Source organism: Podarcis bocagei (assembly GCF_964188305.1).
Source record: "Podarcis bocagei genome assembly, chromosome: 12".
NCBI lineage: Eukaryota > Metazoa > Chordata > Lepidosauria > Squamata > Lacertidae > Podarcis > Podarcis bocagei.
In genome coordinates, this window is record NC_138137.1 from 1,513,485 (window position 1) to 1,540,877 (window position 27,393).

Below are 27,393 nucleotides of genomic sequence, written 5' to 3' on the forward strand. Positions count from 1 at the left end.
ATTCCATTTTAGAATAAACATTGTTAATTGTCAATTCTAGATAGCATTTCTTCTCTGCAAAATCCCTTTTGACAAATAATATTTGCGTATCAAACACACTATGAAGAAGAGTAATAACAGATATCAAGGCTGCAGCTTTTATAGGAAAGGAACAGATGGATAAGGTGGAACTATAATTTTCCAAGGCACACATTTCAGGTTTGGCTCTGGACACTGACTGGAGGGGGAAATATACAGTTACACTCAATGTCATGGCATTCCCAAGCAAAACTACTTTAGACTTGTTTTACCACGTCCAGAAGTTAGTGGGTCTGACATGTAACGATTACTATTACCCGAATTATAAAGGTTATTATAAGAAACACAAGCCTTGAAATGCTGATTGGCGCTTCAAAGACAGCATGGACAAGCTCTGCAGCTTAGCAAGCACACACTTCTTGGGTCTCAGCTGGAGGACCCAAACAACAGCCCAGGGATTGTACTCCTTCCTCTGCACAGCTAAGAGGTAACCTCAGTTCTGAATCTTTGTATTACAAGAAGCCTGGTTTATGGGATACCACCAAGCACTTAATGCAAAGATGAGGAACTCCAGACCTGGAAGCCAAATGCAGCCCTCCAGACCTCTCAGTCTGGCACTCAGAATTCCCCCCAGGTCACACCCCTCTTCCCACCCACAGCTCTAACTGGCCCTGTTCCACACTCCTCCCCAGGTTCTTCTATATGGATGCAAAGCATCCTTGAACAACTGCAATAATGCCTCTTGCTTGCAAGACAAATGTTGATGAAGCATGCATTGTGTTTTAATGCTGTTCCACATCTAGGGACCTTAGGGTGAAGGGTGTGTAAACAATAACAACAACAGCAGCAGCAGCATGCAGAAATCTCTGGCTTTTGTGTGAATAGACTGCAACGGACTGTCCTAGATCTAGGGTACCAGAGACTGTTGGTGAATATTAGAAACTAATAAATGGTAGTAGTTAGATAACATTTGGGATATAATGGAAAATACAAGCTGCGGAACTGTACCAGGCAAGGAATTCATGGGTTAGCTTATGCAAACCAGCCTGGCCAGACTAGCTAAGTGCAGCTAAGTTAAGGAGCACTGGGGAGCCAGGTACTGAGCATCAAGGACCATTGGCAAAGAAAAATAACTGCCCTTGCCCCACCTGCCTCCCCACCCAGCTCTGAGGAGTGGACAGAGACAGGAGAGTGGGCAGGTTGCCATGGTGACCGGGGGGTGGGGTGGGGAGCAGGATGTCACAGGAACAATGATCTGAAATGTAAAAGTTTGCTGGGAAGGAGTGGGGCAGAATTCCATGGGCTGCTGCAGAGGAAGAGAGGGCAGGCAGGATGGCTCTGAATGCAGTGCTGGGGGTGGGGCAGGGGCGGCAGCTCCTGAGATGAGAAAGCTGTAAACTCTGCACTCAGGTTGTACATAGGTGCTAATAAACCACATTTCAAAGATGCTGCAGACTCCGTCATTTCTCCCCGAAGAGTCACAGACTGTGGTTGAGGGCCATGACCCCAGGAATCTTGTGCACCACTCAGCAGACATTGGGGTGTAGCGCTGTACAGAGATTGCTATACCCACCTTGGCAAATGGACCTCATAAGGTTGTCCATTTCAGCCCTTGGGCTGAAATCAGGCTATCCACCCTGACTTAATGGCTTCTCAGAGTAGGGATTTCATTTTTCATGAATTAAGAGACCATAGATTGAAATGAATCTTTAACGGCGAATTCTCCAAATCTGAACTGGAAAATCTGAACTGAAAAAGCTGGTGCTTAAATGTCTGCAGCTCCTTCTTCAACCTTCAAGCTCAAACATACAGCAAAAAAGCGGTTTTGGTTTGCAGCCCAGCATCCACCTTTGTTAACATGGATGATCCTCACCAGCAATAATGTCAAACTTTATACATCCATAAGCCAAGCTCCCAGTGATGCATTTAGCCATAATGCTGCTATTTATACCTCTATAAAGTTAGTTTATTGCAATATAAATAGTAATGCTAATGGCATTAACGGCAGAGTTCTGTGGTATCACAGATGTTGAGCGCTGCTTTGCTGCTGTTTGTATTGCAGTTTATATCGTCATAAACTTAGCAGGGTAGCCCAAGTTGCCTCATTTACCCTGCAAGGAAGATGAACGTCTGCACTTAGGATGCAAAACCAAGCCTGGTTATAGAGTCATTTTTCTGCATGCGTTTTTGCAGAATTCCATAGATAGCTTTGAATGAGCACCATGCAAAAGCATGTATCCAAGGAGCCCCGAGGCCAGGCAAGGTGTGTGTGTGGGGGGGGGAGAGGCCTTATAAAGGCTCCAAGGCTCATTGGCCCAAATCTTGCAATAGCTAGGAAACTCTGGCCATTACAGAATTCTCTTCCCAAGGCGCTTGCAATGTCTTTGAACTTCTAGACACCCAGTGGCGTAGCGTGGGTTGTCAGCACCCGGGGCAAGGCAAGTCATTTGCGCCCCCTAACCCGTGGATTTGCGCCCCCTAACCCGTGGATTTGCGCCCCCTAACCCTAACCCCCAGATGTTGCGCCCGGTGCGGCCGGGCCCCCCTGCACCCCCCACGCTACGCCACTGTAGACACCACAAGACCTGAAACTCTTCTTTGCAACCCACTCTTGCCTCTAAGGGAGGCAGGTGGGTGGTGCTGCCTCTCTACTGCACGGCCCTCATTCCCTGTGTGACAGACTTTGTTAGAGGCAAATAGACAAATTACTTCTCAAAATATATTTATGGATGTTCTGGGATGCAAGTTTAAACAGAGAGAGATTTGCCCAAACTGTCTTGGTAGGGCAATTTACCTTTGCGTAATTGTACTAAGCAAGGAAACCTTTTAGATAATGCATGTAATAGAAAACTTACGGTCTCCGTGACATCTCAGGGGCCCCACAGTCAACTTGGCTTCTGAGCCAGGCCGGTCGATATCTCCAACCATTACTTGACTGACAGGCAGGTGGTCTTTGTAAGATAGGAGGCCAGCATCTTTTCTCCTGAGTGGCCACAAAAGAAGAGAACATCACAAGCTATCCATTGAAGAGTGATTTTTTTGTCCCAGAGAGCACTGTATGGTGAAATTATCATTCTTAGAAAATAGTTGTTCCAAAATAACAATGAAACCAATGCAATGATCTTATTAGCCTTTTCCTACGTTGCTACAAGACACAAGCGCCACATGCAATCAGGGGGATAGTGGGGAGGCGTACCCCAACTCCATCATGTCACCATGCACATCCCTTCTGCCCTCTGCGTGTTAGGGGGCTCCTCTTTGTGGCAGGGACCCTTCTCTAGGCATGTCAGCTGCCTGCACAGTGCAGGGTCCTCATTATACAGGGTTCTCAATCAGTGTTTCGCAACATGTGGGTTGCTAACTGCAAGTGGGTCTGAAGGAAACCCAAAATAATTGTGGTTTTTAATCATTAACTGGCATGATGAATGCCTCTTACAACCTTTTGGCCTATCATAATGCTGTGGGAACACTTATAACCAAATGTCAAAAGGCTCAATTCTGCCATCCCTCTGAGACTTGCCAAAATTGACTTTATTGTGAATCAAACTATTAAAAATAGCCAAAGTTTGTTATATCCGCTTGTGTAACTGTGTTATTAGAATATGAGAAACTTTATAAGTACCTTAAATGTTTCATCAAATTCCTCATTAATTACTTAACCCCTGTGTTAAGTAAATTTTTGCTTGGCTACATCAAGTCATGGTTATAAGATACCTGAACAAAACCAATGGCGATTGAAGGTCTACAGTTCAAAATTCATGTGAGAAAGAAACAATGGGTCACTTTACAAGTAAATTTGGATTGGTGGACCAGCATACCAAACCGCTTGGGAAGAACTGTTCTGAATCATGTGGGGAGCCTACCGGCGTAACAAGTCTTTGAGCCAGTCATGCAACCCTCAGGCACATGGAAGGCCGCGGGACAAGCGACAGAGCATTCTTGTTCCTGCTCTCCATCTTCACAGGAAGGATTTCAACACCCAAACAGGGCTTGCATTAACCCACTATATGAGCTGCTAAGCTATATTTGTAATCAGATAGCAGTCTATGTATTCTCCTCTTCTCTGCTTTTTGTCTTGTGATTTCTTTAACAAACAGCAAAACTACATTTTCAGGAATTCTTCATCTTCATCTTGAGCCCATGAGGGGGCCAGGGAACCAGAATGACAGCAGATTGATCAAATGCAAAAGCAGAGTTGAAGCAGAGTTGAACTGTACTTCAAACTAATATAGGAATTACTGCTTCCTTTGGAGGAGTTATCCATTTGCTTCTCAGTTTTTGTTCATACAAACTAATGTCAATTCCTACCTTTATCTCATAAATACTATTTATAAATGTCGGTACCACAATTCCACCACAAAACAGGTTTCATGGAAATGCATGAACAACAATGATAGTAGAACACTGTATTAAATCTCAAATCTCAGGAAACTAATTAAAAGCATGATTAGACCAAAGACATCCCTTGTGGCTGGTTGATGCCCTTTTCCAGTGCCAGGGAATCTCTCTCCTTGGTGGCTGGGACAGTGGGCAGCCGGTCTGCCTCCTTCCCCTGTCCTCTAAACATCCTGTAAAAAATGTTAAGTCTGGTGTGCATAAAATTGTGTGCATTGCGTATGAGACTTAGTGGAAGTTTGCATTTGCAGAATGTATTTTTTGCAGCGAATGCAGCAAGTGCAAGAATGTGCTTTTGCCACTAAAGCTACAACTGGAGGGTAGGGTCTCCCCCCCCCCATGTCCCCCCCCATTCCTGGGATGTGGGTCTCTCTCAGAAGCTGCTGACGCAATGAAGAAGCAACTTGCTTCTCGGAATCTGTCTGTGAGACTAGAGAGAGATGATACCAACAAGTAAGAACGTAAAGAAAACTAAACTACATTGCTAGTTGTTTATGAGCAATGTGTTGATTTGTATCTACAACATTTTCAAAACAAGTTTAAAGACACTTTGCAGTAAAACTTTGTAACTCCTTTCTTGGTGCGGAAATCTTGTTGATTCATACTCTGCACAAGGTCCAGATCAGGGAATTCTGCTCACGTAACTCGAACATGTCCTTCCTCTTGGGCAGCTCCCCACTGGCAGGCAGCTCTGTGCCCTCCTCCTCCCCACCCTTCACCTGGCAGTAACTGCCCGCCCAGCCCCAGCCAGCCAGGATGGCAGGGCTTATGAGAGAAATCTTGCACAGCTGGGGAACCTCCTCTTCCGGCTGCAAGGCTGTCTCAGCCAAGCCATGGCCACCTGCCCTGTCTGATGTCAAATGTGCAGCAGCAGGGAAAGCTAGGCATGGATGAAAGGGGCTTTGCAGGCACTGCCAATCACCTGATCAGTTGCAACACTTCTGCCCCTGGGAGCTCTACCATGGGGACCTTACCTAAGGACTAGAATGGTGTCTTCCAAGAGATGGCATCCTCACCCTTTGGCACAGGTATGGTTGCAACTTGCTAGCCAGCAAATTGGTCCAGTTACGTTGTTTCAGGTAACCAGCCCTGGGGGTTGAAAAGCTAGTGAAATGCTGGCTCTATTGGCGACCTGTCGGATTCGGCCTTGGCTCCATCCATTACCTACCAAGGTCCATCCTGACTCTGCTCTGCCTGTTCCAGCCTCAACAGGGGCCTTGGATAGCAGTGCTATATTGGGATGGGTTTGTTCAGAGGGGAACTTTCTACGGTTCTGCTGGGCCCGTTCCACTAAGAAACTAATGGAGAAAGAAAAAAGAAAGAGCACCGAAACAAACTCTCTGTCTCTTCTCCAAAGGGCAGGGAAAGCTCTTCAGCTCAAATGCAGCACAAATTCAAAACCCTGTGAACATATCCAGAAGGACGCATTTCTGGGCCCTGAAAACCTGGAAAACTAACTGCAGCCAAGTGTCATTAGAAGACAGCAAGGAAGGCTCCACATCAGGAGTTGGTGTTTCATGGTTGCAGGGAATTTCATGACGTTAAACATTCACTTGGTCACCACTGTTTACTTAGTCCTTTTCAAGTGATGAAGAGAACATGCATTTCTTTTTAAAAGGAAATGCAATTAAAGCAATTAAGAAAATAAGTATCACGTTTTAGGATGGTATCTTATTAAAATGGCTGCCTAACATCTGTGATTAAGAGGGTAATTAGAAACTCAATTACTGTGCTTTTAAAACAGTTAAAGTGTTGTTTGAAAACAGTGGATATCTATAGTGGACTGTTGTTTTTATTTTTGGTTGCTGGGAAATTGCTGTTCTCACTCACAGACGAGCACGATAAATCTACTTAAAAATACACAAATTATTACTATCCACTTACTATATTTTTCTGCTGTGCTACCGTAGTGGCATAAATTTAGGAGGGGTCACTGCACTGAAAGGGTCCCTCTGCACGCCACATCTTTTTCACAGGGTAAATTCATTAAATCCCCACTGCTTTTTAAGTTGTTATATCTAGGATTTAAGTTATATCCATTCCATCAGTTGCTTTTTAACATGTGAGCTCCTCCACTGACTTACAGAAGAGTCATTTTCCATTTTTTAAGCAAAGGGATTTTTCACTTAGACATGCATCATGCTGAGACCTAGTTTGTTGTTTATAACAATGTTCACTCATTGTGAGTTGTGGAAATATTTATGCTGCTGAGGAATAACTTGTCACCTGAAGCACAAGGCAGAAGGGGGACCCATTTGCCAGCCTTTAAGTGGGATCCTTCTCAGAAAACCACCATTTATACGATGCATTCAGATGTAGGGAATCACATACCCTCCAAGTGTCCCTATTTCCCAGGAACAGTCCCAGAATTACAAAAGCCACTCCAGCTTCTGATTTGACCCCAGAATGTCCCTATTTCTCCCTCCAGCGCCGCCATTGCCAAGCTCAGGAGGCGGATGAGCTGGAGCCTGTTCTGAGCAACGGCCATGGCAATGGCAGCTGCAAGGGGGCACCCCATGGCCTCTCCATGGCCTCTGCTGCAGGTCTCCCCCTTGGGCAGCTCATAGAGGTTGCTGGAGAGCAGGCGAGGAGGAGGAGGAGGAGGAGGAGGAGGAGAGGCTGCCACCACTGAAGCCCAGTCCCGGAGGGGCAGGCAGAGGGCCAGGCCACCCTGAGTGGGAGGAAAGGTGTTTTTTTTACAAAATACTTTGTGCATCCACATCTAATCTTGCCCCTTTCTAAAATTTATTTATTGAGGTGTGCTTTTCTTTTTGTAAACCTACCAAAGAATAAAATAAAATCAGGATTAAGGGGTTTTCTCAGGGCGGTGAAGGGCGTGTGTGTTCTGTCCCAGTGGTGCAGGGGGGGGGGCAGCACTTGCCCTTCTTCGGACAGGAAGGGCTCCGAGGGGGATGGTAAAAAAGGGGGGGGTCAAGGAGGGTCAGCTTGAGAGGAGTGAGAAATGTCCCTATTTTCATCTGAGGAACGTTGTAAGGTATGGGATTTTGTGTTAGTTTTCCTGGTTATAATGCTGACACTTCTGCTGCTCTTTCTAATGTTCCTTTTACACCACATTCCCTGTTGCCTTATGGTACTGTGGCTTTTTGATTGATATTCACACCAGTGTGGGTGGTGCGACACAAAAGCAATGCCACCCAACACATGTGCACTTCCATTCCCCCAAGATTCACCCATGAATTTGGCAGGAAATATCAGTGTGCTGGGATACCATGATTTTCCGGGTCAACAGGATTGCAAACAGATGTTTTCTGGAAGCAGTTAACACAGAAATGAGTGCTAAATTTACACTAGAGTCTGCTAGATTTCCAGGTGTCTTTTATGTCATACGAAAGGCCACATAAAATGCAGAAGGTATCAGGTAAGGGAGTGTTGGGGAAATGGAATAGTGTGCTGTCTGAATATAGCCTTAGTAAGAGGGCCCCACGGTCTGCTTCTGGAGTATAAATTAGCTGGCCTTCTCCCCACCAAGCATATCAAGCTGGAGGGGGAGACTCTGAGAAGCAGCCTGCTTGCTGATGGAGGTCTTGCGGCACCTGGAGACCAGCGGGCAATGGCCAAGCTATTTTGGTGGAGAAACCTCTGGTCACCCAAGTGATGGAGGGAGCTTTCAGTCACCACAGAGCTCATCAGAATTCTGTGTTGCTTACAAGCATTAAAGCCCCACAAAGGAAAGCGAGTTAATTACAGAACAAGTCCAGCATGCTGACTTCATTGTGGATATTTAGAAATAATCACTGCTGGAATATTCAGTACTTAGATAATAATGCATCCGCTATTTAAATATTTTGTAAATTTTGATTGCAAAAATGGCCTCTATCATCCTTCTCTCCCAAAGGAAATCACCCCAAAAGAACAGGGATTACATTCTCAGTGTGCTGTATTCCAGTTAATAACGAAATGGGAGATGAATAATCCTGTAATTGTAATGAGATAGATAACATCTCGGAATAATTTTCAGATTTCTACTTTCTTTGCACTACATAAGATTTGCGAAGAGCTATAAGGCCTCTCAGAAATAAAGTGTCAAGATAGTATTTTTTAAGTATTTGTTAGCTTTCTATGCAGAATGCATGCATAAGCCCCTGACAAACTAAAACATACCGTATTTTTTTGCACCATAGGACGCACCGGACAATAGGACGCACTTTGTTTTAGAGGGGGGAGAACAAGAAAAAAAAATTCTCCCCCTCTCTGCCCAGCGCCCTTTCAGTGAAGCGGCAGGAGGCGCTGCACAGAGAGGGGGAGAACTTTCCCCCTCTTGTTTTCCCGCTCTAAAACAAGGTGTCGTTTAAGGTGCGTTCAGGCGGCTACCTTGGAAGCCTGGAGAGCGAGAGGGGTCGGTGTGCACTGACCCTTCTCGCTCTCCAGGCTTCAGGTTCCTTTCGACCTGCTCTTTGGGGCTGGCGGGGGGAAGCCCACCACCAGCCCCAAAGAGCAGGTCAGGGAGCAGCGGAAAGGCGCAGCGGAGAGGCTCCTGCCAGCCGGGAGAGGGTCGCGGGGCTATGGCTGGGGAGGTGACACGCGGCTATAGAGGCTTCTGCCATAGCCGCGCGTCACCTCTGCAGCCGGGAGAGGGTGGCAGGGCTATGGCGTCTTCGCTCCATAGGACGCACACACATTTCCCCTTCATTTTTGAAGGGGAAAAAGTGCGTCCTATAGAGCAAAAAATACGGTACCTCTAATCCAGGCATGCCGAGTTCTGCCCCACATGGGAGGGGGGCGCTGGTGTGTGTATGTGACATCACATGGTGGGAGGAGGCCTGGTGGGGCCCACCGCAGTTGTGGGAGGGCCTGACGGAGCCTCTGCAGCTGCAGGAGGGCCTGATAGGGCCCACCCAGCTACAGAATATTGAGAGGGCCCAGACCCTGCAGTGAAAATGGGGGGGGGGGCTTGGCTCCATGGCCCCACATAGATGGTGACCTGCTCTAATCAGTGCTTTTTTTTCTGCCGGAGCTTTCGGGAACCAAGTTCCATCACCTCTCAGGTGGGTGCCATTGCAGGCCAGCACTCTCCCACCTGCGTCTTGCCTTTACGTACTTCTGGGATGCCCAAAATGAACATTTCAAGCAAAAACGGAAGCTGGACAGCATGTGCAAGTCTACACTTTTTATAAGATTGATGGCTCCACCTAGCTCCTAGCCGCATTTGGTCAATCTACAGCACTGGGCTGTTTCGTATTTCCTTTTCTCCCTTTTCCTCAATCCCTCTCCTGTGTAGTGGTGGTGGGCTTTAAGCTTTCCAGGCAGGCCTCTCCCATTGCACACATGTGCGTTTGCGCAAGGGCCCTTTTGAGCTGTCATAGCCACCCGCCAGAATCAGAGAGAATGAGGGGGTGGGGGCACATTGACCTGACCTGCACCAGAACCAGGGGTGACCCCTAAACCAGCCAGGGAGACAGCTTGCCGTAGCTTTTAGCACCTCTCGGGGCGATGAATGTGGCCGTTGCCAAACCAGCATCTGCTCAGGGCTGTCCCAAGTCGCCCAGCTGTAACAACTTCTGGCAGCTTCTTTTCTTTAATAAATGCACTGCCTCTAATTATTTTGTTTTATTGCTATAGCTAACTATTTCAAGTAATCATACTGACAACACAAGACATGTTTTCTCATTTGCCTTCTCTTTTAATAATAATAATAATAATAATAATAATAATAATAATAATATTTTATTTATATCACGCCCTCCCCAGCCGAAGCTGGGCTCAGAGCGGCTAACAACAGTAAGTAAAAAGTAAAAATAAAAAGTAAATGACCCCTGACAGTTAAGTCCAGTTGTGAATGACTCTGGGGTTGCTGCGCTCATCTTGCTTTACTGGCCAAGGGAGCCAGCGTTTGTCCGCAGACAGTTTTTCTGGGTCATGTGGCCAAGCATGACTAAGCTGCTTCTGGTGAACCAGAGCAGCGCACGGAAACGCCATTTACCTTCTCGCCGGAGCGGTACCTATTTATCTACTTGCACTTTGAAGTGCTTTCGAACTGCTAGGTTGGCAGGAGCAAGGACCGAGCAACGGGAGCTCACCCTATCGCGGGGATTTGAACCGCCGACCTTCTGATCAGCAAGCCCAAGAGGCTCAGTGGTTTAGACCACAGCTCCACCTGCGTCCCTCTCTTTTGATAGCTGTACACAATTCTTTCACTTTATACTCTTCTAGGATGCCTAGATGAGTGGTTTTCCTCTCATGCCAAGTCTACTCCAGGGGATGTGGGGATCCTGGTAGTGTCTAGATAGCTTGGTAGACCGGACCAGGGAGGAGTCAGTGGCTGTCATGCATGTTGCAACCAGTGGCATGGAGAAATGCAGTTGCGTTGTCATTGAAACAAAACTGAGCTTGCCAGGTAGGGGGTTGAAAGGCAGCGCTTTCCAGGTAGCCTTCTTTGAAATGCTGACCGTTCATGAAAAGGGCTAAGCTAAAGCTAGAGTAATTGTTGTTTTTTTTCCAACTGTGTGTGTGCAAATTTTAGCTGTTTTTATATATGCAGTTCTATATATGTTTTTACTGTGTTTTACATTGCTCCGGGATGCCTCATGGGAAGTGATTAATAAGTTAATTAAATACTACTACTTCTAATAATGTTAATTTAGTACTGGGGATGTACTATTGGCCCCTTGACCAAAATGCTGAAGATGAGATGGAGATACATAATGAAATTATGGAAAATAAAGAGGCTCCCAAAGTAGGAAATATTGCAGCAATGAGAAACTTCAAGTACACTCATGTAGGCAGGGCAAACGCACTTCCAGTCACAGCAAAGAGGTAAAATTTCTAGATACCATAAATTACAGTGTCCGAGAACAGGGATTGAAGGAACTGAACAGAGGGAAGGTGATGTTCGTCTTAAACTTAAGAGGTGCAAGTGTTGTTGAACCAAATGGGAACAGTGATCACAGTGCTATCAGAAAATCCGACATGTGAATTTCAAAATAGAAGACCTCTAAAAAAGGAGGGGATTGGTAAACAAAAACACACAAAAAAACTGAAATGGCAAATCAAGTGAGTCAACTCTTGATTGTGTGCAGCCATAATAAGAAAAGCTAAGCTAGAATGTTCACCACAGATCAGGAAGGCCAAGAGGATGCCAGCAGGGTTAACTAGCAGAGGCAAAGAAGTGATCAGAAGCGAGGAGGCTTCCTTCAGAAAACGAAAGTCTTGCCCAAACTTTGGCAAAACAAATGCAAAGAATCAGATGCAAAAAAACTTGGGAAGCCCATTGACATAAGACTTAAGACCAACAATTTTAGATTCTTTAAATAGGTTAGAAGCAGGAAACTGGCAAAGGAGGCAGACCCTTCAATGTGTGAAAGGAGGATAAGGAGATGGCAGAGAAGCTGGATGAATTCTTAGTATCTGTCTTCACAGCAGAAGAGGTAGGAAAGATCCCTGTGTCTTAGGAAAGGAGCCTGAGGAATGGAGGCCACAAGTTACAGGACACAACGTTCTAGATCAAGAATCATAGAATCATAGAATCATAGAATCATAGAGTTGGAAGAGACCACAAGGGCCATCGAGTCCAACCCCCTGCCAAGCAGGAAACACCATCAGAGCACTCCTGACATATGGTTGTCAAGCCTCTGCTTAAAGACCTCCAAAGTAGGAGACTCCACCACACTCCTTGGCAGCAAATTCCACTGTCAAACAGCTCTTACTGTCAGGAAGTTCTTCCTAATGTTTAGGTGGAATCTTCTTTCTTGTAGTTTGGATCCATTGCTCCGTGTCCGCTTCTCTGGAGCAGCAGAAAACAACCTTTCTCCCTCCTCTATGTGACATCCTTTTATATATTTGAACATGGCTATCATATCACCCCTTAACCTCCTCTTCTCCAGGCTAAACATGCCCAGCTCCCTTAGCCATTCCTCATAAGGCATCGTTTCCAGGCCTTTGACCATTTTGGTTGCCCTCCTCTGGACATGTTCCAGCTTGTCAGTGTCCCTCTTGAACTGTGGTGCCCAGATCATGTAGTGGGCCAGACTATATTTTGAAAAAAAATATGAACGAATTCCTATGCCCCACAAATAACCCAGAGATGCATTTTAAATAAAAGGACACATTCTACTCATGTAAAAACACGCTTATTCCTGGACCGTCTGCAGGCCGGACTGAGAAGGCGATTGGGCCTCATCCAGCCCCCGGGCCTTAGGTTGCCTACCCCTGTTCTAGACCTTAGTGACAAATAAAAAACAAATCAATCCAGATGTCATCCAGCCAAGAGTTGAAGAATTTAAATAGTTCATTCTAATAACTTGCAAAAAGCTGGAATTTGACTGTTTTATTATTGTAATGGCTTCTCAATTCATCCCAATAATGTAAGTCCTTCCTTGATATATTCAAGACCCCAATTCAAAGGGCAATTGTGAATCATGATTCAGACCTCGCTGCCACCTGAATATATTCACGCTGCACAAAAGATACTTGTTAGTTTTCTTGTTAGATCTTCACCCAGACTACGTCCTTCCCAACATTATGTATGTAACCCAGGGCTACACTTTTACCAACACAGGTAACCTTTTAGTGGTGACTAATTCTGTCATCTCTATGCCACATGGAGCCATGCTAATGAACCTTCTCTGAAATCATGCATTCCCTTCTTGCTTCAAACAAACTCCTACAGCCCATTATATTTCTGAGTGCTAACTGCAACAGCTTTTCTTTGGGGGGGGGGAATTCATCCAAGAATCTGTGAAGCAACCCCCCCCCCCCAATGTACATTCAAGCTGGTCTACCCCTGACTGGCTGTAGCAGCTATAGGTTTAGCCAGTCAATACAGCCGCCTGGAGAGTCCCTGCCCCTCGTCTTCCTCATCAGTAAAGGTAAAGGTATCCCTGACCGTTAGGTCCAGTGACGAACAACTCTGGGGTTGCGGTGCTCATCTCGCTTTATTGGCCGGCGTTTGTCCGCAGACAGCTTCCGGGTCATGTGGCCAGCATGACTAAGCCGCTTCTGGCAAACCAGAGCAGCGCACGGAAATGCCATTTACCTTCCCACTGAAGTGGTACCTATTTATCTACTTGCACTTTGACATGCTTTCGACCAAGCAACAGGAGCTCACCCTGTTGCGGGGATTCGAACCGCTGACCTTCTGATCGGCAAGCCCTAGGCTCAGCAGTAGCTGGCTTCTTTAGGCAACAGGGAAGAGGAACAAAGGAAGTTAAACTATAGCAGTTTTGAGCATCCATAGTTGCTGTAACCAGAGAGTGACTTTGATATACACAGGATCTTGTTCACAGATTCCTTTACAAACTACCACAATAAGATGTTTAGGTTTCTTAACCCTTTAATTTATTGTACTTTCAAAGCACCACCTTCAAAGTTCTTGAGCAACATTTCCTCCCCTTCAATGTTTTGCTTGTGTACTTATGATGTCAAAATCTGAGAAATGGTATTGTGTCAAACTGGTCCTTATTTACAGTGTACTGGAATGATAAATTTCAAGATGTTGGCTCATATGCATTGCTCTCTTCAGTAGGTTGATGATACAGTTCCTTGAAAGGAAGCATATTTATGGTTGCTACAACTTAGTTGAATCTTAAGGGGAAACCTTCCATTGGAGTTGTGGAGAATGTTCTTTTAAGAGCATCATTTTACACACGGGGCAGTTGGGTAATTGTTCTGCAGCAGGAGGCCCAGCTGAGTTGGACCCAACTCCATGGGAAATGGAGGTGCACCCAGGATTTCTTCTGGCCCCAGTGACATCTGGGATAACTAACTCCATGTTGTGATGTCACCTTTCTGTACTCACGAGTAATGGCGTTTAGAAAGCACCCAACTTGATTACAATGCACAGGGTAAGTGCTGCAGGAAATGTGGGAAGGGGGAGTCAACACAGCTGCTGCCCAGTTTTTGGCAGCAGCGGGGCTTCCCACCTAGGACAGGGCTTTCAGTCCAGACAGGCTGAAGGTTCTCATTATTTTGTAACTGGCAAGAAGAAAGGACCATTTCAGGCTCCAAGCTATGTAAAGGTTTCAAAAGATGCTATTTATAATAGTGGCTTTTAAAAAGAGTGATTTGAAGAGCGGGCTACAAATTGAGCTATAAACATGTTGTTGATGCATCCGCTGGGGGTGGAAGGAGGCCTCTGTGATTGGCGTTAACTGAAATGTTCCAGTAAGACAAAGAAAAAGGAGAACTAAATAACTATCTTTAAAACATTTTTATCCTTCATTCATGACAAATAATTATTGGCAATTGGATGTGCCAAGATTCGTAAACACATTAAACGCAATAGCACACAAGAAAGGTAATTAACAGATTGGGGCTGGGGAGCCCCCCCCCTCATTATGTAGATCACTCTGCTATAAAGTAACAGGGAGAAACAGATACTTCACTTTTGGACTGCTTGTAAACACTGGCATATGTCTCATAGAATTATTTTCATTTCAATTAGGCTGCTGTTTTAGTATCTTTTCCAGGAGGCAAGATGACCTTGTTAGAAAATGAAATGCTGCCTCGTTCATTTGTCGAAGACTTTATGGTCTGTTTATGAGGGTTTATGATTTAAGAACTGTTTTATGTTAGCAGCGTTAATATCCTTGGAAATCGGAAAATTGCCACAGGATTTTCTCACTGGGGATTTGAAATCTTGCATGCTTACTTAATGTTTGAGAGTGGTGAATGAAAGCAGATGGGTTTTGCCTTGACATGATGGAAGATTTCTTCTTAAATATCCCAAAAACAGGGTGTAAATGAGCCACTAAACAGGTGACAGATTGAATTATCAATTCAAAGGCAGCTGAATGCTACAGGATATTTGTGACTTTATATGCCATTCCTACTGTAATAGCATTTGGTCACTTAATACACATGACACAACCCTTAAAACAGTGTAAATTGTGAGGCTAATTTAAACCCATATTGCAGAAATCGAACAGTGCAATTCTAGAGATGTCTACTTAGAAGGAATCCCTATTGACATCACCTGGACATCTACAGGATTGTTCTGTTAGAGTTGTTAAGAATATTTCCAATTAAAGTTAGAATTTTGGAAGGTGTTTGTTCAATAAAGCCATAGGCCTAGTCAAGTTAGACTGCAAGAGTGTTGAGTGGGAAATGAATGGTTGTGAAAGGCAATGCTGTGAGAAAGCAGCTGAAGAGCATGGTGTGCCAGAAAGCCACAATTGTTGCTTGTACTTGTAAATAGTTTTGAAGTTTTAAAACACCTGTTAAGGTCTAAAAAAAAAACTTATTTATTTGCTATTCAGCCTTTGGTTAAAACAAAGAAAAGAAAGAAGGAATTTTATGGAAACGTCTAATTGTTGGGGTAAATGTGCAATTTCCATTTAAATAACAAGCCAACCTGGTGATTTTTTACTCCTTATTTATCTCTCTCCCTTCTCTTTCCACACACTTCCCTGCAAGAAAACCATTTGAGATGTTAGAAATCATCTAACGTCCAAAAAACCTGAGTGACAGCAGAGCAGACTTCAAATGCAATGCATTCAAGAAACCTCACAAATATGCAATAAATATAGAATAAGTTATGGTTTCTGGCTGAATGGATATGGAAGGATAATCCCTAGTTAAACACTGTATTTCATTTCAGCCCTTCAGATATGATTTCATGGTTTATGAAGGTTGCAGCACCTTAATATCAAATTATAGCTTGAAGTTGTATTGAGAGTAGAAAAGAGGGGGGAAACTCCTGTGCATAAATGACAAAGGGAAGGGCTTTTTGAGAGAGAGAGAGAGACAGACAGACAGACAGACAGAGAGACAGACAGAGACGGAGAGAGAGCTCAGACTAATCGAATCACACTGTGTGACTGTAAAACTATATGCAACACATATTACAATAGAGCACACACACACACACACATTTCTGATATATACCAAATGTATAATCACATTTTTGCTGCAATTCTAAACATGCTTACTAGGAAGCAAGCTCTCTGAGCCCTGTGGGACTTTCTTCAAAGTAAAGATTCAACCCACATCCCAGAAATGGATCCATAACACTCTGGATGAAGTAGAAGGGAAGGCAACTGTTGTCCCATCCTCTTCCTATCATGGCCGCCCACCCTTCCTCTCCGCACAATGACACACAGGTCTCAATGTGTGCAGCCGAGCAGCTGATAGGAGGGGTGGCAAATGAGATGAACTGCAGAAGAACCACACCTGCTGTCTCTTGGACTTTCGCTTGTGGTTGAAAGACCATGTTGATTGTCCTGGCTGCAAGGTGGAACGCTTGGTCACATTATATCCCACCCCCCCTACAGCAAGTCATATAAACCACAGAAAACACAAGCTGCAGTTAATAAAAAAGGCACATGAGCTCATTTCTATCAAGATTAGCCATGGTTTCTCATGTCTGAATTCAGGGTGTATTATCACTATATAGTACATCAAGTCTGATCTAGAAACTAAAGAACTAGTTTTATCTCAGCTCAGACATTGCTGTAATAAACTGCATTGTCATAACACAAGCATTTGCAGCTGGGTCAAACAAAAGATAAATGAATCAAACTCTTCATTTACTCTTCTGAAATTAAGTAGAAGGAGCCAGGGATTTTTAATAATAATAATAATAATAAATTTTATTTATATCCCGCCCTCCCCAGCCGAGCCGGGCTCAGGGCGGCCAACAACAACCAAATAACAGTCAAATAATAACACATTCTAAAAATATTTCACTATAAAAATTAGTTAAAATCAAATTGATGGCAACCAATTAAACAAAATTCTGTGCAGGTTGCCAGAGGAGGGAGTCAGGCTGCGCCCTGACCAAAAGCTTGGCGGAACAACTCTGTCTTGCAGGCCCTGCGGAAAGATGTCAGATCCCGCAGGGCCCTAGTCTCTTGTGACAGAGCATTCCACCAGGTTGGAGCTGCAGCCGAGAAGGCCCTGGCTCTAGTTGAGGCCAGCCTAACCTCTCTGAGGCCTGGGACCTTGAGGGTGTTATTATTTGTAGACCGTAGGTTTCTCTGTGGGGCATACCAGGAGAGGCGGTCCCGTAGGTACGAGGGTCCTAGGCCGTATAGGGCTTTAAAGGTTAAAACCAGCACCTTAAACCTGATCCTGTACTCCACCGGGAGCCAGTGCAGCTGGTATAGCACCGGATGAATGTGATCCCGCGGCGAAGACCCTGTAAGGAGTCTCGCTGCGGCATTCTGCACCCGCTGGAGTTTCTGGGTCAGTCTCAAGGGCAGCCCCACGTAGAGCGAGTTACAATAATCCAGTCTGGAGGTGACCGTCGCATGGATCACAGTGGCTAGGTCAGGGCGAGAGAGATAAGGGGCCAACTGCTTAGCTTGGCGGAGATGGAAAAATGCCGCCTTTGTTATAGCTGTAATCTGCGCCTCCATAGAAAGGGAGGTATCGAAGATTACACCCAAACTCTTAATGGACGGTGCTGGCACCAATTGCACCCCCGCAAGAGATGGGAGTTGCCCCCTCGATCCCATATCGTCCCGCCCCAGCCAGAGGACCTCTGTCTTCGAAGGATTTAACTTCAACCGGCTCCCACGTAACCATCCAGCCACAGCTTCCAGACATTTGGTCAGTGTGTCTGGGGCCGAGTTAGGATGGCCATCCATCAACAGATAGAGTTGGGTGTCATCAGCATACTGATGGCAGCCCAGCCCAAAACTCCGGACAAGCTGGGCGAGGGGGCGCATAAAGATGTTAAAAAGCATCGGGGAGAGAATCGCACCCTGAGGCACTCCACACACCAAGGAGTGACGCGATGACAATTCCCCCCCAAGCGCCACCCTCTGTCCCCGATCAGAGAGAAACGAGCGCAGCCATTGAAGGACTGTGCCCTGGATCCCCACGTCGGCAAGGCGGTGATCCAGGAGTTCGTGATCGACCATGTCAAAGGCTGCTGACAGATCTAGAAGAATCAGCAGCCCCGACCCGCCTCGATCCAGCTGCCTGCGGAGATCATCTGTTAGGGCGACCAGAGCCGTCTCGGTCCCATGACCAGCACGGAAGCCGGACTGGAATGGATCCAAAGCAGATGTTTCATCCAGAAACCTACCAAGCTGTTCAGCAACCGCTCTCTCAATCACCTTACCCAGGAATGGAAGATTCGAGACCGGGCGGTAATTGGATAGATCTAAGGGATCTAACGATGTTTTCTTTAAGAGCGGACGCACCACCGCCTCCTTCAGTTCCCCTGGGAATATCCCGGTGCCAAGGGACAAATTGATGATATCCCCCAGGGGGCCCCGCACCTCGTCTGGACACGCTCTAATCAGCCATGACGGGCACGGGTCAAGAGGACAGGTGGTGGGCTTTCCGGCTTGGAGGAATCTGTCCACATCGGCTGGAGATATCCGGTCAAAGTGGTCCAATATTGGACCCGAGGACAGTCGAGGGGCCTCCAGTTCCTTTATTGTATCCAAATTGGCAGGGAGGTCATGGCGGAGCGACAAGACCTTCTCCGCAAAAAAGCTCGCAAATGCCTCACAGCTGTGTGTCAGATTGTTATTTAAATTTGGCTGTCCTTCAAGGGACGTTAAAGACCGGATTATACTAAATAATTGCGCCGGGCGAGAGCTAGCGGATGCAATGGAGGCCGAGAAGTAAGACTTCTTAGCGGCCTTCACTGCCATCTCATAGGTTTTCATAAAAACCCTATAAGATGTTCTTGAGGCTCCGTCACGGGCACCCCGCCATACTCGCTCTAGCCGTCTGAGGTCCCGCTTCATTTTCCGAAGCTCCTCGGTAAACCAGGGAGCCCGGTTTCTGCGGGGTCGCAGAGGGCGCTTAGGTGCGATCTCATCGATGGCTGCCAGGAGCTGGGTATTCCAGCCCTCAACAAGCTCAGTCAATGAGTCGCCAGGGGGAGCAAGGTCCCGCAAGGCTTGACGGAATCTATCAGGGTCCATCAGCCTCTGCGGGCGAGCCCAAATCGGCTCGCCACCTAAGCAGGGTGGGGGTGGAAAGTCAATCCTGGCTTTCAGAGCGTAGTGATCAGACCATGGCACCTTCATCGAGGGAGACATGATCACATCTATACCGGCGCCAAAGATCAAATCCAGCGTGTGGCCTGCTTGATGTGTGGGGCCCGAAACAAACTGGGAGAGCCCTAGTGTCGCCATGGAAGACACCAGGTCCAGAGCCTGTGAGGAGGGAGTGGCATCAGCATGGATGTTGAAGTCCCCCAGTACCAATAGGTTGGGGAACTCCAAGGCCCAGCCGGCCACCGCCTCCAGCAGGCCTGACAGGGTGGCTGCTGGTGCGCTAGGTGGCCGGTACACCAGCCAGACAGCCAAGCTCTCCTCGGAGCCCCACACTAGGCCAACACATTCAATGCCGGGGATCGATGGCGATGGTAGAGCCCTGAAAGAACAATTTTCCCGGATTAATATTGCCACCCCTCCCCCCCGGCCCACAGTCCGCGACTGGTGGAGGACAGAGAAACCTGGGGGCGCCATCTCTCGTAGGGTAACAGTTTCCCCTTCGCGCACCCAGGTCTCCGTCACACAAGCCAGGTCAACCCCCTGCGAGGTGAAGAAGTCTCGCAGGGTGGCGGTTTTTTTGCCTATAGACCTGGCATTGCACAACACCAGTGACGGAGGTGAGTAATCCTTGCTCACCCTACCTTCGTCCCTCGGGATGGGGCGCAGATTGGAAGGGGTACGAGCATATCCATATCTCGATCCCCTTCGCCTATGACATCTGCCCCCACCGCCATACCTCCCTCGCCCCACTACGGTAGCAATCCCAAGCCTCAAACCAACCTCCATTTACAGAATAGAAACAAGTCAAATCAAAAACAATTGTACCAACACAACAAATCCCCACCCCACTCAATAGCCAACCCCAAACCAAACTAAAACAGAACAAAATAGAAATACATCAATAAAAACCACCGTTCACGGTGGGACAACAAAGTAAAAAATAAAAACCCCTATAAAACATTTTAAAATATATAAAAACATATTAAGCATTTGCCGCGGCAACATCAGTGTCCTTAAAACAGTAGCGGTGGCGAGTGTGGGCCCCGCCCCCTAGGTCTGGAAGAGTGTGCCTACAGGAGGGAGCGGCCTTCCTCAACCCCCACGGTGGAGCCGCAGCAATGGTGTCCCAGTGCCTCATGAGGCCTCTTAAGCTGTGGCAGTGGTGAGTCAGCCTGGCCCCGCCCCCTGGGCCTGGTGGAATCAGCCTGGGAGGGAGCGGCCTTCCCAACTCACAGTGCAGCAGCAGCAGTGGTGTTCCGGTGCCTCGTGCGGCCTCTTAAGCTGTGGCAGTGGTGAGTCAGTCTAGGCCCCGCCCCCTGGGCCTGGTGGAATCAGCCTGGGAGGGAGCGGCCTTCCCAACTCACAGTGCAGCAGCAGCAGTGGTGTTCCGGTGCCTCGTGCGGCCTCTTAAGCTGTGGCAGTGGTGAGTCAGTCTAGGCCCCGCCCCCTGGGCCTGGTGGAATCAGCCTGGGAGGGAGCGGCCTTCCCAACTCACAGTGCAGCAGCAGCAGTGGTGTTCCGGTGCCTCGTGCGGCCTCTTAAGCTGTGGCAGTGGTGAGTCAGTCTAGGCCCCGCCCCCTGGGCCTGGTGGAATCAGCCTGGGAGGGAGCGGCCTTCCCAACTCACAATGCAGCAGCAGCAGTGGTGTTCCGGTGCCTCATGCGGCCTCTTAAGCTGTGGCAGCGGTGAGTCAGTCTAGGCCCCGCCCCCTGGGCCTGGTGGAATCAGCCTGGGAGGGAGCGGCCTTCCCAACTCACAATGCAGCAGCAGCAGTGGTGTTCCGGTGCCTCATGCGGCCTCTTAAGCTGTGGCAGTGGTGAGTCAGTCTAGGCCCCGCCCCCTGGGCCTGGTGGAATCAGCCTGGGAGGGAGCGGCCTTCCCAACTCACAATGCAGCAGCAGCAGTGGTGTTCCGGTGCCTCGTGCGGCCTCTTAAGCTGTGGCAGCGGTGAGTCAGCCTGGCCCCGCCCCCTGGGCCTGGTGGAATCAGCCTGGGAGGGAGCGGCCTTCCCAACTCACAATGCAGCAGCAGCAGTGGTGTTCCGGTGCCTCGTGCGGCCTCTTAAGCTGTGGCAGCGGTGAGTCAGCCTGGCCCCGCCCCCTGGGCCTGGTGGAATCAGCCTGGGAGGGAGCGGCCTTCCCAACTCACAATGCAGCAGCAGCAGTGGTGTTCCGGTGCCTCATGCGGCCTCTTAAGCTGTGGCAGTGGTGAGTCAGTCTAGGCCCCGCCCCCTGGGCCTGGTGGAATCAGCCTGGGAGGGAGCGGCCTTCCCACTCACAATGCAGCAGCAGCAGTGGTGTTCCGGTGCCTCGTGCGGCCTCTTAAGCTGTGGCAGCGGTGAGTCAGCCTGGCCCCGCCCCCTGGGCCTGGTGGAATCAGCCTGGGAGGGAGCGGCCTTCCCAACTCACAATGCAGCAGCAGCAGTGGTGTTCCGGTGCCTGGTGCGGCCTCTTAAGCTGTGGCAGTGGTGAGTCAGTCTAGGCCCCGCCCCCTGGGCCTGGTGGAATCAGCCTGGGAGGGAGCGGCCTTCCCAACTCACAATGCAGCAGCAGCAGTGGTGTTCCGGTGCCTGGTGCGGCCTCTTAAGCTGTGGCAGTGGTGAGTCAGTCTAGGCCCCGCCCCCTGGGCCTGGTGGAATCAGCCTGGGAGGGAGCGGCCTTCCCAACTCACAATGCAGCAGCAGCAGTCTAGAAAGTTACAGGGCTGTGACTACACTACAAAGCAAAGCAGACTTCCCAACGCCACCTGAGCCAAGGACCACTAGCTTGTACTCACGCATGATGTGGTCTATTCAAATACTGACAGTCTTGGCATATAAGATCTCTCATCAGTATTGACAGCACCTGCTAGAGGTCTTCCCAATCTCCCTCCAAGGGACCCGTCGCCGCTGCCTGCCGGGGCGAGCCAAGCCGGCCGCCCGCTCGCTCGCTTCCGTCCTTCTTTCCTTCCTTCCTCCGGCTCTCCACTCGCTGCTTGCCTGCCTGCCTTGCTGGGCTTTCAAAATAAACATTTTGCATTATAAGCATGATTAAGCATGCTGTTGCTGAATGCCAAATTGGCTAGGAGTGAGACCTCCCTCATCCATGATATGATCAGATCAGATCATGGATGAGGAGGCTGGTCTGGTCTGCATCACTGAGACCTGGGTGGGTGAGCAGGGTGGAGTTGGTCTCCCCTGGCTGTGCCCACCTGGGTACTCGGTGCAGCCTCAGGGCAGACTCGGGGGGCAGGGAGGGGGAGTTGCTGTGGTCTGCAGAGATTCTCTATCTCCAGGCTGTCTGTGCAGTTGGTGGAGAGAACTAGAGTCTGTGTTCTGACAGAGCTGATCTCAGAGGCAGTGCTCACAACTTCCAGACCCCTGGTTCTGGAGCACTTCAAAATCCATGGCACGGTGACTGGCTCTGGGGTGGCTCAGAACTTCATGGGTGCCATGATGACCATGGGGCTGTCCCAACATGTCACCAGCACATGGCAGGCCACACTCTGGACCTTGGTGATCTGTAAGTGGGGGACATTGATATCACTCCCTTGTCGTGGTCAGATCACTTCCTGTTGAGATTTAGGCTTTCAGCGCCTTTCCCCCTCCGCAGAGGTGGGGGACCTGTGAGGATGGTCTGCCCTTGGAGGCTGATGGATACAATGGCTTCCCAAATGGTTCTGCAGGATTTTTGGGCTGATGTGACTGGTGCTGCTCTTGATGCCCTGGCTGACCTCTGGAACATTTGAATGGCTCAGGCCATTGAAATGATTGTCCCTGAGTGCCCTCTCCCACTTTGTGGAGCCCATTTGGCCCCCTAGTATACTCCCTAGTTTAAAGACAGTCTCAAGGCAAATCTAAAAAAATGTAGTATAAACACTGACAACTGGGGAACACTGGCCTGCGAGTGCTCCAGTTGGAGAACAGCCTTTACCAAAGGTGTCCTGGGCTTTGAAGACACTCGAACTCAGGACACAAGGGAGAAATGTGCTAAGAGGAAGGCACGCTTGGCAAATCCACACCGTGATCAACTCCCGCCCAGAACCCAATGTCCCCACTGTGGAAGAACGTGTGGATCCAGAATTGGCCTCCACAGTCACTTACGGACTCATTGTTAAAACCGTATTTATGGAAGACAATCTTACTCAGCTATGAGGGATCGCCAAAGAAGAAGAAGATACTCCCTAGTATACCAGAGCTTAGGGCAAGGAAACAAGCTGGGAGATGTCTTGAACACAAGTGGAGGAAAGATCCAACTGATTGCAACTGAACAGGGCCAAGGGCCCTGATAACCAGAACACGGGAAGTCATCCAAAAACATTGAATTTGGAACTGATTAATTGGCTTTTTTGATTGTATTATGATGTGGTATGATTTGGTATTGTATTAATGAAAAAGTTATAAAAATTATATTAAAAAAAAAAGAAAATCCAAATAAGACTGAGGCACTGTGAGCAGGTGGTTCCCTCGTCCAGATGGCTGGGAGGTTGCCTGCTCTGATAGGGTTACATGCCCTCTGAAGGAGTGGGTCCGCAGCTTGGGGGTCCTCCTGGATCCTTTGCTCTCACTCAAGGCTCAGGTGGCCTCAGTGGCCTGGAGTGTCTCCCATCAGCTTTGGCCCAGTTGCAACCTTATCTGGACAGGGAGAGCCTAACTTCTGTTTTCTATGTTCTGGTAACCTCTAGGTTTGGTTACTACAATGTGTTATATGTATGGCTGTCTCTGAAGATGGTTCTGAAACTTCAGTTGGTGTAGAATTTGGTGGCCAGTTTGTTCAGCAGGGCAAAAGGGTTTGAGCATCTTACACCGATCCTGGTCCGACTTCACTGGCTACCAATTAGTTTCCGGGCCCAGTTCAAAGTGTTGGTTTTGACCTACAGGCAGCTCCCCACTTGCACAGGGGTTGTGCTTAGGGTCATTGTGTGTGTGCTGACAGGGCATGCGAAAGCCCACTCTGCCCCATTCCTCCCCCGCCCGGCATGCGCACCAGCGGTCACATGTGCCTTGAATGCGTGCAGGATGGGAGTTGCCTGTAGGAAGCCTTAAGCAGCTCAGGCCCACAATACCTCAAGGACCACTTCTCCCCATATAAACCAACCCACACTGTTGCGTTCATCTTCTGAGGCCCTTCTTTGTGTGTCTCCTCCAAGAGAGGTCCGGAGGGTGGCAACACGGGAACAGGCTTCTCTGCAGTGGCTCCCCATCTGTGGAATGCTCTCCCCAGGGAGGCTTGTTTAGTGCCTTCGTTACATAGCCATAGGTGCCAGGCAAAAACATTCCTCTTTAACCAGGCCTTTGGCTGATTAATATTCTATGGCCTTTAAAATGCATTTGTGGGAGGTGGGATTATTGTTTTGTTCTGTTTTTCTTTTGAATATTTCTTTTGTGTTTCTCTTCTGTATTTTGTCTTGTGAACTGTCCCAAGATCTTTGGATAAAGGTTGGTATATAAATTCAATAAATAATAACAATAATAAATAATAATTCACTTATTTGCAGGAAGAAAACAGCATTCCAAATACAATGACTAGCATAGCAGCAATGTAACTGTGATAAGGTGTTATTTTTACAGTATCAATTCCAAAATTAACTTAATTAAGGGGCAAAATAAATGGGAGCGGCAACATTTGTTTAAGCATATGCTTACCCTATTCACATATAAAGCAGAGTGAGCGAATCTGGCAAAAGAGTGGAGACAATTACGCCCGTTGGCATATCCCCACATGCAAAAGGGTCTCCATGGAGCACTTGCTCTCATCACAGGTTAAGGGCCAAAAAGATCAAAAACCATGCAAAAGTTTGACAACATCCTTCTGAGAAGCAAAATTGAGGAACGATGACGTTCCAGCAATGCAAGCCTACAAGGTGCATCCAGTGACTGGTTGGGACAAGGTAGAAGTGAACTCTGCTCACCATAGCGTGGGCTATGCCCACGGAACTGAACTGAAAGTGGCCAAAAAGTGACAGCACCTATCTGGAAAGCCTTGCTACTTTTTCCTTTGAAAACTGTGGGAGCAGATGAACTACAGGCCCATTCCACAATCATTCACAGCTACCACCGCCACCACCACCAATTGGTTTTACAAAACATTTTTGTCATGAGCGTTATATGGTCAAACTTAAGATGAGAAATGCAAGCAAAGAAAAATGAAAGGGAAGAGGCAAAGTTGTCCTATACCAGGGACATGAGAGAGAAATCCAAACCAAGGAAAGAATGGGAAGGGAAAGTCAAAGGGGGGCAGAGAGAGAGAAGCTTTCTAAAAGAAGAAAAAGAGGAAGACAGATAAATGTCCAAAGGAACAGACTTCATCTTTGAGTGCAACAGCAAGCAAAGGACAAAAGTGAGAAATGGCACTAGAAACAGGTTTAGCAAGTCACTGTTTGATGCAAGCTGAAGTCCTCTGACAGTTGTTCTTTTGGGTGTTCACCTCTGCAGTTTGCTGAATAACTGGCTCACACCACCAAGAGCTCCTTGTCAGGCTTGCTGCCTTGCTGTCCGGTGAATACATTGTCAGCTAAGCAGTGCAATATTGAAATGGAATAGAACCAAGTGTCTGTGACTAAAAGGGATTCCTGAAATTAGCAGGATGGGAAGAATAGTTCTTACCAAATGATACATTTCAAACTAAATATGAAAGAGCATAATTTGATGTTCATTTCAAAGGTTTGTGCTGTGTAATGATGCATTGAATTGTTTCATAACAAAAATAACTTTTAAAGTTTAATGTTCAATATGCCATACAGCCATCTTTGCAACAAAATGTTCAAGAAGGCAGCAAATGAAGTAGGGCTTCATTTCCAAAGCCTGTAAAAACACTACTGTAGATTCAGCAGAGCATTGAGGGTCACTTTACATCTGAATGCAAACTGCTCTAGTGTCATATATGCAGAGTGAAAAAGACTCAAAGGGGAAATAAGTGAGAGAGACAAAATGAAAATACTAGGGACAAAATCTGTCCCATGTTCACAAGTGAAGGCAAAAACAGGGCAGCCAGATCAATGCACGTACCTTGCTGCCCTGCCACGCATATAACCTGGAATGAGAACCAGTGCCCTCACATAAGTCCTTGTTACATTTTTCAATATAGACCCTGGTTCTCATTATATAGATGACTTGATGAGGTGAGGGATGTATGATTGAAAATAGAACCAGTACTTTGCTACATGCACAATCTATTGCAGTTGTGTAAATGAGCCCAGAAAAGTTCCTAGTCTGTCACCTCCTCTGCAGCCAACAAGGAAACTCAAGAGACTCCCTCTTAGCAGGCCACTAAAAAATGTTTGCCTTTTACCAAGTGGACTGGTAGGGGATGACTGGGTATTTGCCATCCCATCCTCGAACACACCCATTTCCATGCTAGTTGGGAAAGGATTTCTCTCTCTTCTACACCTAACATGGAAACCAAGAGGATGAAGGATGGAGTGACCAACCCCTCTTCTCCCCCTGCACTCCCTCCCCAGCATGGAAGTCCAGGTTGCTTATGGCTACTAGAGCAGTTGCCCAATACAAAGCTGGTCTATGCATTTGAGCTCTGTCAACTAAACCTCCACCTCCAGCTTTCATGCCAATAGAGAAAACCTTGAAAGTATGGATGCCTTGTGTGCAGCAAGAGTCCTCACACACATAGTACACTTGACAGACCCAATCCCTCTTTGAAAAATCACTCCCACTCCCAACAAAACCATTCTAAATGTCTCCTAGGTAAAGAGAAACAATCATTTATTTGCATATTGATTACACAGTCATGGAAATGAAAGGAGCTCTCATGCTCAAGATAAATCATTTCCTTCAATATTATCTCAAATGAAAAATGCACAATAGTTTCAATGATTTTAAGCACACACAAAGAGGACTTGCTTACATGGGCAGCTACTTTATCTCAAACAGGTTGAAATAATTAGAAAAACTTAAATGCCTGGTTGTATTAGTATTTCTTGCTTCGAGAAATTTTTGCTTCGAGAAATAAACTTGATGAAATCACTGCAAGCCACCCATTGAAGCTCAATCCAGATGCACTGTTAGGAAGCAAAATACCTGCAGATGGCAGGTAATGCCATCGGCTGGGTGAGGACTGCAGGGCCTGCTCCC

At 47.3% G+C, this 27,393-nt stretch overlaps 1 protein-coding gene and 1 long non-coding RNA gene across 2 annotated transcripts in view; one reads left to right on the forward strand and one right to left on the reverse strand.

The window, feature by feature from the left end:
- CNTNAP2 (contactin associated protein 2) overlaps window positions 1-27,393 on the reverse strand; it is a 1,111,520-nt gene that overhangs the window by 136,524 nt on the left and 947,603 nt on the right. The window contains exon 15 of the mRNA XM_081165093.1: window positions 2,874-3,001. Coding sequence (XP_081021219.1) covers window positions 2,874-3,001 — 128 coding nt within the window. The remainder of the gene's footprint in view (window positions 1-2,873; window positions 3,002-27,393) is intronic.
- LOC308570441 overlaps window positions 9,129-27,393 on the forward strand; it is a 53,895-nt gene continuing 35,630 nt past the window's right edge. The window contains exons 1-2 of the long non-coding RNA XR_014001187.1: window positions 9,129-9,419; window positions 11,686-11,798. This is a non-coding gene — a long non-coding RNA (uncharacterized lncRNA). The remainder of the gene's footprint in view (window positions 9,420-11,685; window positions 11,799-27,393) is intronic.